Source organism: Giraffa tippelskirchi, chromosome 4 (genome assembly GCF_054371585.1).
Source record: "Giraffa tippelskirchi isolate mGirTip1 chromosome 4, T2T-mGirTip1v1.2.pri, whole genome shotgun sequence".
Classification (NCBI taxonomy): domain Eukaryota; kingdom Metazoa; phylum Chordata; class Mammalia; order Artiodactyla; family Giraffidae; genus Giraffa; species Giraffa tippelskirchi.
In genome coordinates, this window is record NC_137278.1 from 132,484,477 (window position 1) to 132,497,722 (window position 13,246).

The window sequence follows — 13,246 nt, forward strand, 5'->3', positions numbered from 1 at the left end:
CCTTTCCCACTCAGTAGGTCTTTTTTGAGAGAGCACATTGAGGATACATCTTCAACTCCTCCAGACTTGGGCCATACAGTGAGGATCTTGGCTACCTGAGCCAGCAGACAGAACAGGAGCCCGAGGGTCTGCGCATGGTGTTTATTAGTGATGACAGTGAGGTGGGGCAGGGTCTTATGGAGCATGCTCTGTAGGTCACACACTAGAGCCTGGTAAGACAAGGGTAGCCAGGCTGACAGGGCCTCTGGGGGCTGTCCGCTGGGTCCTATCTCTCCCCCTCTAACCCTAACTTAACGAGCAGCAGCTATGGATCAGGAAATAAAGTCTGAGGCCCATATCCCATGGGTGCATGGGAGGCATGAAGGCCAAGAACAGAAAAGATAGGATGCCAGAGCAAAAGAATGAGTGGGGCAAGTAGGCCCCCAAAGCAAGCTGTCCATATGTTCTCTGCTACACTCGCCCTCCCTTCCCCAACCCCAGTCCACCATGTTCCTAGTCTCTGGTCCCTTCAGATGCTAAGATGCTTCCTGGCAGGTGAGGAGAGCCCTTCCCTTCTGGAGCTTCAGTTGGCCCTAGCCCAGCCGTCCGTGCTCCAGACTTTGTGTGGATGCCCCACCCCAGCTGATGCCAGGAGTGCCACCCTGCTGGGCTTCGATTGTCTCATGTCTCATGTGTGGCAGTGAGGTGAGCAGAGGCCCTCAGACCCCAAAGCACAACCCCTGAGTCCCTCAGGTTAGGACAGGACTGTACCTGCTCAGGGACCTTGTTTCTTCCTCATGCCATGCTGCCCACGCCCCACCCTCTTGTCACTTTGACTGGCATTCCTTCCCTGAGTCTGGTGGGAAGGCCCCTGCTAAGGGGGTCCTGGCCTGAGGGCACTGCCCAGTGGGGCAGTTTCTTGTGCAGGAGGAGAGGAAGGTGCCAGGGTGCAGCACACACAGCTATTTCCTGGAATGGGAGCCTGGGGGGGTCACTGTGCCCAGGAGGTGAGGGGGCCCCCTGCTCTTCTCCCAGAACCTCGGGACTGCAGGCAGGCCTGGAGCTGGGGCTGGGCAGGGGGATTCGGGGGCTGAGCCTAGTGCCAGCCTCATGCCAGTCTAACTCCGACCTGCCTGGAGCAGGGGCCCCAGCCAGCCTGTGCCTGCCGGGGCAGGGTGGCAGGAGGCTGTCAGTAGCTATCCTTGGGCCAGGGCCGGTTGCGCTGCCAGTTCCGGTCATTGTGGTTGTGCTCCGAGTCCTGGGCCAGGAGGCGGTCTTGGGGGTCATGCCCGTTCGCACTAGGCAGCCCCGAGGTGTGTTGGCGGTGAGGCTGGTACAGGTCGTGATAGGCATCTGCATAGTCCTCCTCCAGGTGGCGGGAGCTGCGCTGTGAAGATCCTGTCCAGGCTTGGCGGGAGCTCTCGCTGGCCTCGTCTGAGGGCATCAGGCTGTCCCGCTCCAGGGGCGAGTGCTCCTCGCCACGCTCCCCTAGCAGCTGCTGGTTCTGGGGGCAAGATGGCGGCTCTAAGTGAGGCCGTGCGGGCCTCGCCTCAGCCTCCCTCCCCACTCTGGCGGCGTGAGGATTCTTGCCCTCAACTCTCGGTCCCCGGGTACAGGAAATAATGCAGAAGGAGAAGCACACTGGAGTATTCTTCCACTTCAGACAAGGAAAACTGGAGCTTTTGACTCCCGCCAAATCCAGGCTCTGCCTTCAAGACAGACTAGGAGAAGAGTTTGGAGAGTGTGTTTCTTTGGAATCCTAGGAAAAGCGGCCTCTGATTACCTGTCTCATTGCTTTCTTCCCTCATCAGGGAGTGCCTTCACCCACACACCCTTGCTCTGCTCTCTGATCCTTTGGCCTTCAAACTGGAGGTCAGGAATGATCCTCTGGGTGGGGAGGGGGCATTGCTTTGGCTAGCTCAGCCTGAGCATCAGTGCCCTTGGAGATGGTTACCTGAAGTCCGGGGATGGCACTAGGAGGGCCCAGAAGCCCAGGGCCAGGGGCTGGGTGGTGGGTCGCCCTCCAGTAAACCTCCAGGTACTCAGCCAGGTGCTCGCAAGCATCTTCCAGCTGGTTTTCATCCAGAATCACATCAAACGACTCCTGGAAGGAAGGGAAAGGGGGAATGCTCCATCTCTATCTCCCCACCACAGCCCTGGAAAAGCAAGAGTGGTGCCCCAGCCACTTACGGGTGGGCACTGAACCAGCTTATCGTATGCCATCATCTGTACAGTCAGGTGCTTCATCTGCGACTTCCCCCGGGAGCGGATGAGACGCTGGAGTACCTGAGGGGAAAGGGCAGAGCTGGGCCCAGAAAGAACTGGGCGTGTCCCCGACTCATGGCATGAGGAGCAGGCGAGGATGACTCAGAGCGGTGTTAAGCAGCAGCAGGGAAAGGGGACTGAGGAGCCCTTGGGCAGGGACCAAGCAGAGCTGTACCGCATTCTAAGAGGGCAGCCCTGTAGGCCTCCTCCATCGCCAGGGCTGACTTACCTTCGGTGAGGACACTTTGACAAAGACGATGATGGGGGCCAGTGAGGTCTTGGCCAGCTGTGCCGGGTGGTTGATGGTGTCGGCATCCAACACTACTAGCTGCAGGGATTTGGCCAGCTCGAATATGCGCTCGATCTCACTCTGTACTTCAGCTATGAAGGGAGGGAGGGGTAGGGGTAGCCGCAATGCTCACCAGTGGCTCCACCCCCATCTGACTCCAACAGGGCTTTGGGGTCTCCCAAATGGTGGATGGGAGGGAATGGCAGAGGGAGGGGATGTTCATCAAGGCCTGGGCAGGCAGAGGCATGGGGAATTGAGACTGGGGTGGGTTCTTGCCAATCCTGGGGAAGGTGGAGAAGGGGTTGGGCAGGAATGCAAGTTGTCAGGGAAGAGAGAGGTATGAGGAAGGTTTTCACTAATGCATGAGTGGGCAGAGAAGCAGGACTGGGGACTTCTCACCAATGCTGGAGCGGGCAGAGGAGCGCTCGATGATGGTCCTCTTGCCAGGATTGTTGAGCACGGATCGCTTTGCCAGTGAGAGGTCTGCGGTGACTCGGGTGATGGAGATCCTGGGGTGGGCAGGGAGAAGCACAGCCCACCTCTAAATTTCAAGCCTAGGCCCCTCCCTACCCAGGTCTACCAACTTTCACTTTAGAGAAGACCTGGCTAAAGCATCTGGAAGGTTCTCATGCCTCCCCAGGCCAAAGCAGCTTACCTGCCATCAAACCTATGTTTGAGGAAGTCGAACAGCGCCTTCTGCATCATGTCTGTGACCTGGGTTGGGAGGGGGGTGAGGGCAAAGGCATGGAATTGACTGGGAGCCTTCTTGGAGATGGGCAGCATCCCCAGGTACGGCCATGGAGCTCACCCCCTCCACACACAGACCTTGACGGATGGGCAGTGGGGAACATCCCTTCCCACTGTTCCTGTGGCAAGTTTGGTAGAGGCAACTATGGGGTCAGGGACCTCTCACCTCGTAACCTTTCAGAGAGGGTCCCACCAGCACCACAGGCCGCATGGAGGGTACCACGTCGTATGGAGGAATATGTTCCGCCTGCAGAATTGACCTGAGGTCAGGCAAAGTCATGGCCATGTGGCCTGTCCTTTGCCTGAGTGGGTTGGGGCAGATGCAGTAGTTCTGGGCCCCCTCCCCTCTGTGTTTTCTTGCCCCTTCAACAGTGACTGTCCAGAAACCTGTCCCCACAGCCAGACGCCATGAGCCCCCCCAAGCCCCAGTCCCTTCCTTGACTCACCTGCTTTTGCTTCTGCTTGGCTTTTTGGAAAAGGAAATAAAAGATTAAAGTTGGTGAAGGGGGAAAGACCCTGAGGGCACGGTGTTCCCATCCCCAGGGGAAACCCTGGGCTTCTCCCAGCTCCAACCCCTTCCCACAATGTTCACTGGGAGAATCTCCCTTCCCCCTGTGTCTGAGTGGCCCACCTTCCCAAGACAGGTGGGTGGAGGGGAGGCTACCTAGAGATGGAGGAGGGGAGCGTCGGCTGCCAATGTCACTCAGGCTGGACGGGTTCCCAGATCTCCTGAGAGCAGAGAGGGAGGTCAATGAGAGTCTTTGTGTGTCTGCTCTACACAGTACTCAATAGTTGTATACATCTCCTTATGTTTCTGCTAGTGAGAGAAGTGCATGTGACGTGAGCCTTTGTGTGTGAGCTTCAATACGTGTGCATTTGTACCTGTGTGTTGTGAATGTACACGTTAGGTCTGAGTGTGCACACTGCATATTGCAGGGGGGAAGGTGGTATGCATGCCTGTGTGGTGATGTGGACCGTGGTAAAGAGCACACGTGGGGAGGTATTTACTGAGCCTCAGCCCTGCTCTCACCTGGCTTTCTGCTCCTGCTTGAGCCGGATGCTCTCGAGGCGCTGGGGGCTGGGGATGAAGGCGATGTCTCCGCCCTCTTTCACTAGCCGCCCGATCCACCAGTCATTGCTGTATTTCTAGGGGTGGGGTGGGGCGGAAGGGGTGGTGAGAGGAGGCGGTCCAGGCCACAGCGCTGGCTCTTCAATGAAAAGGGAGGCGTTGGGAGAGCTGGTCTGAGACAGGCAGGGCAAGGGGAGGGGGTCAGGAGAAGGTGCCAGAGGGGAGGGGAACCATGTCTGAGACCCCCAAGATTTCCTTGTGAGGCCTCACACTGGTCACAGGGAGCCTCAGAGGCAATTAAGCTAACTGCTCACTTGTACAGATTGGAGTTGAGGCCCAGGTCTCAGGAGGACCGAGACCCTGAGGAGTAGGTCTCGGGTATGAGGGGTGTGTGTATGTACAGGGGTGTGTTAAGGATAAGAGTTTCAGAGTTTCGGGACTTGTTTATTAAAGAGGACTGAAGCAACAGGCCTGGTAACTTGGGTAAGAGCAGAGAAACCAAGCGGCTTCTGTCAGGAGGGGGTCAGTCACCTCTTTAATGTGCAGAAAGTCTTTGGCCTCAAAGTTGACTCCAGAGCCCTGGACCGGACACTCCTCATCCAGTACGCCACAGTAGCTGACATTGGTCCTCACAGCAAACGCCACAGGTTTGTGCTGGAGAACGCAACCGTTGGCGCAAATGAAGGGAACCTCAGAGCACCCCATCCAGGTTCAGGGCCCATCCGTCCACCCAACCACACACAAACTTGTTCGCACATCCTGCCCATTGACCCATAGAGACTTAGGACCTGGTACCAGTTTCCACACAGCCTGGCCCACTGTGCCCCCAGCCGGCAAGAGGATACCTTGGCCCTTTCAAGCTGCTGCTGAGCCTGGCTCTCCACTTCACGCCGGGCACTCTCCCGGTCCTCCTCCAGGGAGACGTCTGAGTCCAGAGATGGGCGGCTGGTATAGGAGTCGGCTGAACCCTGGTGTGGGGAGAGGCTGTGACCTGTGGGCTCAGGAGTGCTGGGCACTAGAGAGGCACCTCCGAACCCTACTAACCTCAGCCTCTCCAGCTCCATGCGGGCGACTGGCCCCGTCAGTCCCTCCTGTTTCCCCAGAAAGGGCACCAGTGCCTCTGGGGCTGCAGGAAAGCCAGCCCAACCCATATGTGCTGAGATCTGGGCTCTTCCTCCCAAACCTATTAATATTGCAGCCTTGAATAGAGCCTTCATTTCCCTCCTTCCTCCCTTTTCTCCCCTTGACCATGTCCTGTGAGGCAGAGGGAAGTGAGATGTACTGAAGATGACATACTGGGGATGATTCGGAATCTCTGGAATCCAGAAGACCCAACCCTCTTGTTCACATCAGCCTGCAAAGCAGCCTGGAAACTATTTCCTTAAAATGTCTGGCAGGAGTATAGCCAGCCAGGAACAGTCAAGAGACACTGGTTGGCATGGCACTGGTCCTGAGTGTCAGGATATAGCTGCCCACCCTCTTAGATCCCATCTCTCGTCCTGGGTGAAGGGAAGGACGCAGGGCTCCCAACTCCTGGCAGTTACTCCCTCCCTGCTCTCCCTACACCCACTTTCTTTCCTCTCACACCTGCTGGGACAACTGGCCAGGTGTGGGCAGCACACAAGACAGACTGAGGAGGCAACATAAAGCTACCTCCTTGAGCCCAGGTGAGACCTGGCCATGCCTACCACCTGGCCTACATCTCTCCACCCCTTGCCCAGGGGGATATCAGCCCTGGAGGAAGGCAGTGCTGGTGCCCGGCAACCCAGCCAGGAGCAACCCTGGGGATGGAGGCAGGGGGTCTCTGATAACCTGAGCCAGGAGGGTGTCTGAGTCCTGCTCAGAGGAAGGGGCTCTGGGCAATGACGGGCCTTAGGAGGGTGGCAGAGCTCACCTTCAAGGCCATGAGGGTGATGCACAACTGAACAAGCGAAGGTGGACCTCAGGGCAGGAGGGAAGAAGTCAGAATGTCTGGATTTGCCCCTCAGTCTAGGGAAAAGGGAGTCTTTTGTTTCCTGCTTCAGTTTCCCCTCTTTATGAGCAGAAGCCTGAAGTGAGGCTTCAGTTCTGAGGTCCAGGGGGCAGAGATAAGGCAGGAGCCTAGATAGAGGGACCGTGTGGGAATGTACATGTGTGTGCATGTTTAGTAGAATGTTCTCAGGCTGAGAAACATTCCTTCAGACCCACTGTGCATGACCACCACAGAAGGCAGCGGAGGCCTGATTCTGGGTGGGGAAGACAAAACCCACACACCTGCCCCAGCCTCACCGTGGGCAAGAGGGCTGGTCAGCCTGTGGGCAGCCCAGGTCCTAGTGTGGAAGCTAATGACAACATCCATGCTAGACCCAAGGCATGAAGATAGCACGAGGAGGAAAGGGCCTCCCATTTTACAGAGCACGTTCCCCATCTCCCTTGAGAACTAAATAAGGCCGGCTTGGCAGCAGGATAAAGAGCAGCTGAGCCCAGGGAAGAACCTTAGCTCTATCAGCTGAGTAGGGGACCTCGTCCCAGGGGCCTGGGGCACAGGAGACGCCTCTGTGGGAAACGGCTGTCTGAAGTGAACAGGGGCCAGCAGGCGAGGGGGCAGGTGAGGCAGGATGACCACTTGCGTTGGTAAGTACACGCCATATGCTTCCTAGATGGGAGAGGAGTCTGACCCTTACTCTCTGTTCTCCAGGCTCTCAGCCTAACTGAGTCATCGTCGTGTTCCTGCCTGGGGCACCTGAGTTACCTGGCCTCTTACCCTAAGAGCGGAATGACAGGGTCTCTCCCCAATATTCCGTGAGTCATGCTCAGAATGCAATCCCCTCTCCATCTTTCCCAGGTCCTCAGAGCTCACCCATGACTCAGGGAGGCCAGGGTTGCCCCACCAAGCAGACCCTGGGGTCTTGCCTCCTCCACCCCCTGTTATGCCAAAACAGCCAGAGGCTCAGTGCTTTGGAGCTGCCAGGAGTTGGCACTGTGCCCCGGTGGTGCCCCCCTCGCCTGGTGAGTGTGTGGGCAGGATGCAGCTCCACTCTTGCCTGGCACGGGGGAAGGAGAGGAGGGAGATGAGCCGTTGGATTTATTTAGAGCCTGATTTCCCTCCTACTGCTTCAGAGGGGGCCTCAGGGAGAGCAAGGAGCCAGGCAAGAGAAAGCAAAGTGGGGGAGGGTAATCAGGAACCAGAGAGGGGTGGGGAGCCAGCAATGGGTTAGCAGGCTGCCCCAAACACCATCCCTATGTCAGGCTTTACCTTGTAACTGTCCTAGCCTTCTCAACCAGGGATGGAAGAACCTTCTAGGGCCCTCCAGCCCCACAGAGGGAGGTTCATTCTCCAGCTCACCTTGGCACCCTGGGCCGTGGCCAGCTGTCCCTTCAACTGTCAGGAAGAGGTGTTCACCAGAGCCTTGAAAATCATCTGCTCTAGCTGCAATGTAATTAGCCCCAGAGGCCCAGTGGGGAATTGGGCCCAGCAGGGGCCCAGTCCCAGAAAAGGACTGATAGATAGGTGCCTTTTCTGAGCCCCAGAACTCATCTATCCTGGACATGGCAGCAGGAGATGGGAGAAGACGCCAACACTCCCTTTCGACCCTGGAGCGCTCTACCCTCCATATCAGATCAGGGACCCCTCTCAAACCATCCAGCTGCTTTCATAAGGAGGCCTTCTTGTAGGACGCTGGAGAGAAGGGAGACACTGCTGCCCATCCTTGCCCCATCTTTCCAGGCACTCTCCCTGCTCTCTTGAGCTCCCGGAATCACTGCCTAATGAGCTGATTTGTCTCAGTGGGTCAGGAGATAAAAGCAAAGAGGAGAATTAAATATTTATCAGTTGCCTGGTTCTCTGAGCAAAGAGCTTCCTCTCCATCCCCAGGCCCTGGGCTCCTCTGGCTTCACCTCCCAGCCTCCCTGCCCAGCAGGTGCTCAGGATGCCCCCCTGCTTGGGGATGCCTCAGCAGGAGGAGTGGGATGGCTGGGGCACAGTCAGCCGGCCCACCCATGTGCTGGGCACCCAGTTTCCAGCCTGGGAGAGAAGCTGGGCTGAGGGGTGAGGAGGTAAGGCAGTGCCCGGGGATGGCCAGCTGAAGGCGGTAATGGAGGTCCTCAAGTTTTATGATCCTTCTGTCTGAAGGGGCTGGTATGGGATTCTCTGTTCTTCTCCAGGCTCCCTAATCTGTCCTTTACTAAGGCACAGGAGGGCTGGATTGTCCCCCTCTGTAAGAGCCCCCGCATCTCCTGTGTCTGCTGTGTTCAGACCCCAGAAATCCTCCCTCGGGAACTCCAGACGTTGCCCGAGGCCTCTCTAATGCCTCGGTGCCCTCAGTCTCCAGCCCCGCCTCCCTCTACCCTTCTGTCCTGGGCTGTGGAGCCACCTGCTCTGAGCCTCCCCCTAACCGAGCCCTCTCGGCACACACCGGATGCCCCCTGCTCTAGGACGGGGGCACCGGGAAGCCTCTGGCATGAACATCCATCGCTCCACTTTGCTGGAGCGCCACCCTCCCCCCACCCCCCACAACATGCCCTGCCCCGCCACAGAGGCGTTCCTCAAAGTCCTGAACTGGGGGAAGGGTCCGAGGGACAGGAGGTGTCACCCCAACTTCCCCACCCCCACCCTCCCCGTGGGCACTCACCGCCTCCGAGTCCTCAAACCCGGGCACGTAGGAGTCGTCATACATGGGGGAGTCCGGGTGGGGGGGAAGCGAGCGGCGCCGGGGGCGGGAGCGGCCCGGAGGCAGGGGCGATGACAGCGGGCCGCGCCCGGGAGATGCCACCGAGCCCCGCAGCCCTGCGGGCGGCGGCGGAGAGCGAGAGCGCGAAGGAGGGAGCGAGCCGCGAAGACCAGCTGCTCGGAGCTCAAATCACCGCTCCCCCCACCCCACCCCCCCAAAACCCTGCCGGTCCCACCCCGAGCGCGGCTGAGGAAATCTGGCGCCGGCTCCTACAACAATAGCGCCCGCCCACCTGACCCCCCTCCCCGGGAGCAGGCGAGGGGGTGGCGGCGGGGGGCGCCGGCCACCGGGGGAGCCCGAGGCCCGGCCGCCAGAGGGTGGCCGACGCCAGCGGGGTAGAAGGTGGGTCCCCGAGCACCTACGGGGCAGAGGGGCGGCGGGGAGGAAGGGGAGGAGAGACTGCGGGCGGGGCGGATCCCGGCGTGGAGGAGGCGGGCCGAGGAGGGACGCGGAGACCGAGACGCTCGGCAACCCAGGAAATGCTCCGCCGGGAAACAAAGGGCTGGCGCGGGGGAGGGGCGGGGCGGAGACCGCCGCGGAGCCGAGACCCCGGCGAGCGAGGAGCGGGCGCAGGTTAAGGGGAGGCTGGAGAGAGAGAGCTGGGGCAGAGGCCGAGAGAGGAAGAGGGGAGGCAGGGAAGTGGGAGACTGGAGAGACGGAGGAGGCGGGGCGGGGGCGGGCGGCAGGTGAGAAGGCGGCGTGTCTGGGCCCCGGCGGCCCGGGAGACTCCGAAAGCAAACCCCGCAGGGGGACTGGGGAGAAGTGGGTTTAGTGACCCCCGGCCGAATGCCAAAGAGTAGCCCCTGGCCCCTGCCTCCCCAACCCTCCCCTCCCCCGCCCACGCCAGGCGCTCGGCCCCTTTAGTGCTGGGACTCTCTCGAAGCAAAGGGCCTCGGTGGTTGCCCAACCCGGGCGGATTGGGGCCCGGCCACCCTACAACACCTGTTGCACGGGCAGATTTCATCCTAGTCTGGCCAGGATGGGGGTTCCCTTCCTCACTTCCTTGCCAAGGACTGTGCCAGGCAATGCCAAGGCATCGTGGGAACTGGCGTAGGGAGGGGCTGTTTTAGGCGAACCTAAAGGGAGGGGGAAAGAAGCCTGAGTGGAGGAAGGGGGATGGTTGTGGCTGGGACTGAGGAGGGCCTGGCCACGCTGGGGTTAGAGGGGGGAGCAAATCTCCTCAGAGTCACTAGTCTAAGGCCAGATACCCTCCTTAGCAAAAGGATGAGGGTGGTCCGGGTGGCCAGTGTGTGGGTTGGAGCCACATGTACCACTCTTCCAGTCAGTCTCCTTCAAAGGGGCACTAAGATTTGCGGTTAGAGACCCGAGCAGCAGCCCTTATCTTGAGGAAACTTCCTCAAAGATCCACCCATTTGAACTCCAGAGCAAAATTATTCCTTTGAATTTTGATGGCCTCCCTACCCTTTCCTCCCCTCTCTGCCTCCTCCCAGAGATTGGGGCGGGTGGCGGGGGTGGGGAATGTGAGATAGACAGAGGGGTGCTCTTGGAGAGCTTCTGGGCCTCAGTCCTTTTCCCCTCCCAGAGTCTCACACTCAGGAGGGTGAATCTGATATTTGCTCATCCCTTTTCTCCCTGGGCTACAGGGGAGTTAGAAAGCCAAAACTCTGACAGGGTTGGGTGAGATCTATGGTAGGAAACACTGTGCCTGGGAGAGAGAGGAAGACCACCCAAACCAACTGGCTTCCCACTTACGTCACTTGTTCGTGTTCCCTTAACAAGCAGAAGAGAAGGGGGTCTCATCTTAAGACTGTCTTGGTCTGCCTTTAGTCTCTCACCACCCTGTGAATGGTGCAGTCCAGCCCTGCCCAGCATCTACTTCCCGCAGGGATTTAGCAGACAACTTTCTTGGAGCCCCTATGGCCCACTATTAGGGGAGGCAGTGTACTTTCACAGTTCCCTCTCCTGAGTCCAGCACCATTTGAGGCTTGGTAATATGTTGGATTCTTCTGTATCGGAAGTTTCCAGACACTGTCTTCTCACTTTGTGCCCTCTCCCAGTTCCTCAGTATTTCTCATATCCTCTTTTATTCTCTGTCTCTTCTGTCCTTCCAGAGGGGCAGAAAGGGGGCATTAAATGTGACACAATAAGACCTTAAGGTGCTCTCTCCTGGGAGATGATTCTAATGAAGACGACAGCTACCAGGGCATCTGCGTCTCTCTCCATCCCTGAATTTACTCTCCTGGCCTCTCCTTTTGGGACTCTCCCCACCACTGGAGTGTCCGGGGGACTGTAGGTAACAGTGGACCTGCTATCAACCCCACTCCTGTCTTACACACCTGTCTTCATCCCCATCTGGGACAGTGGTGTCTTAAGTCTGCTCATGAAGCATGAATTGCCATGCCAACCACCCCCAGGAGATGTATTCAAGTTCCTCATACCTGGGCCATCTCCTGGGTCCTGCAGGAGCTTCAGAGCCTCTCCCTGGTTCCCTTCTCTCTGAGTTGCTACTCACTGCCCTCTTCCATTTCTCACCACACCCACACCTGCCTGCTCTAGTTCTCATGCCAGCCTAGTGCTGCCTGTCCTATAACAAGACATGTGCCTGTCACTATCCATGTGGTCCCTAATCCATTTTCTTTTCCCTGGCTGAGCATAAGGAGAGCAAGCTGGGGGCTGGGGTGAGGGGAGGATTCATGGACAGGATTCCTCCTGCCTTCCTCTTTCTAGGGGAGCGTCATTAGACTGGCAGCTGGCAGATACCCAAGGCATGGAAGCAGCACATGGGGTTGGGGCTAGGGGGAAGCCTGAATAACCAGGTTTGGGAGATGGAATTCTTGGGACTCCCCAGAATACGTTCTAGCTTCTCCTATAAGTGCACCAGGAAACTGGGCGATCCCAGTCGTGGAGTGTTGAAGGGAGAAACTGAGGCAGGAGCTAGGACCTCTAGAAAGTCCTCCCCAGCAGTATTTAAGATCTGGAGAAAGCCAAAGCCTCTAGCATTCTAGCTGCTGGGCTGCTCCCAGGGAATGCAGGGAGGAGCACCAGGGGAGCTTTGCAGGGTCCTCCCCTCAGTCCTCGCATTGAGACCCCTTTCTGCCCCCACACAGTTTCCCGCCCCCCCCACCCACCCACCCACCCCATCCCAGTCCCAGTGGTTAGAGGCTGCCAGCACTGGCGGTTCCCTCCTTTCCTACCTGCCACCTCTACCCTTAGTCTCACCTACTCCGCCTCCCTCCCCATCACTGCAGTCTTCCCCCAAATGCCAGCCCTCTCCCTACCTCGGAGTGGGCTCTCCTCCCACCCACTGGGGAGGGGGCCCTCGCGTTTACCTCATTCAGCAGGAAGGTTGCACTGGAGTCAGAAAAAGACATAGACCGGGCTGGCGGCCTCTCCTCTTCCCCCGGGCCAGGGGCTCCGAGGCGGGAGCAGGACCGGGCAGCTGCTCTGCACACTGGCTCCCGCCTGCACGCCTGGCCTCGCCCCACGCCCGGCTCCCACGGCGCTCCCTTCCCTCTCTCCGGGCTCCCTCCCCTCTTCCCTCCTCCCTCCCTCCCTCTCTCTCTTCCTCTCTCTTCCTTTCTCGCCGCCTCTTGTCACTCTCTCCCTCCCCTGTCGCTTTTCAGCCCTGCTTTCTCCATTTCCGTCTCTCCCCCCCTCTACGATCCCTGTTCTCTGTTTATCTGGGGGCCTGCCACTGTCCTTCCATCCACATATCTCGCCTTTCTTCCCTGACCGCCCCCCACACCACCTTCTCTTCCTTAACCCTCTGCCCAGAAAAGGTAGGGACTCCGGAGCTCCCACCGCTGCAGGCAGAAGGGCAGGAGTAGCCGAAAGGCTGCCCTGACTCCGGAGCTTTAGGCGGAAGGTTCCGCTCACTCCCAACACCTGCTCGGTGCGCCCGGAAAGAAAGGCGCTGCGGTCCCAGAGACGACTTCGACCTGTCCTCAGCAGAGGAAAAGATCGGAAAGGAAGAATGCTTGTGTACGGCTCTCTAGCCCCAGCGTCCAGCGCTCCCTCGCGGTTCTGGGGAAGCTCCGTCCATCCACCCGTCCCAGGCCCATACCCGGTGGCTCCTATGGGATCCAACTGGCGACAACCCAGCTGGGATGCGCCCGGCACCCGGGGTGTCTCTACTGTCATTCCTCTCTCCCGGATTCCGGGGCCACGGGACTCAGCTCGCACTTGCGGAGAGCGAGGCGAGACGGCTCCTCCCCAACCGGCTGCAGC

At 58.9% G+C, this 13,246-nt stretch overlaps 1 protein-coding gene across 3 annotated transcripts; it reads right to left on the reverse strand.

Moving 5' to 3' along the window:
- Nucleotides 1–127: 127 nt before the first annotated feature.
- CACNB3 (calcium voltage-gated channel auxiliary subunit beta 3) lies at nucleotides 128–12,475 on the reverse strand. Of its 3 annotated transcripts, none has more exons than XM_081596793.1 (13): nucleotides 12,349–12,475; nucleotides 5,195–5,317; nucleotides 4,881–5,003; nucleotides 4,311–4,426; nucleotides 3,945–4,009; nucleotides 3,727–3,746; nucleotides 3,447–3,527; nucleotides 3,189–3,247; nucleotides 2,933–3,042; nucleotides 2,474–2,625; nucleotides 2,170–2,265; nucleotides 1,934–2,083; nucleotides 128–1,483 (listed from the first exon to the last, which is right to left on the reverse strand). In XM_081596793.1, the coding sequence occupies exons 1-13, from the start codon at nucleotides 12,388–12,390 to the stop codon at nucleotides 1,169–1,171; spliced, it is 1,452 nt and encodes a 483-aa protein (XP_081452919.1). In that variant the 5' UTR covers nucleotides 12,391–12,475; the 3' UTR covers nucleotides 128–1,168. The 3 variants fall into 3 exon arrangements, with proteins under 3 accessions (XP_081452919.1, XP_081452918.1, XP_081452920.1); XM_081596792.1 differs by lacking the exon at nucleotides 12,349–12,475 and adding an exon at nucleotides 8,960–9,425; XM_081596794.1 differs by lacking the exons at nucleotides 4,881–5,003; nucleotides 12,349–12,475 and adding an exon at nucleotides 8,960–9,425.
- Between the last annotated feature and the right edge of the window lie 771 nt (nucleotides 12,476–13,246).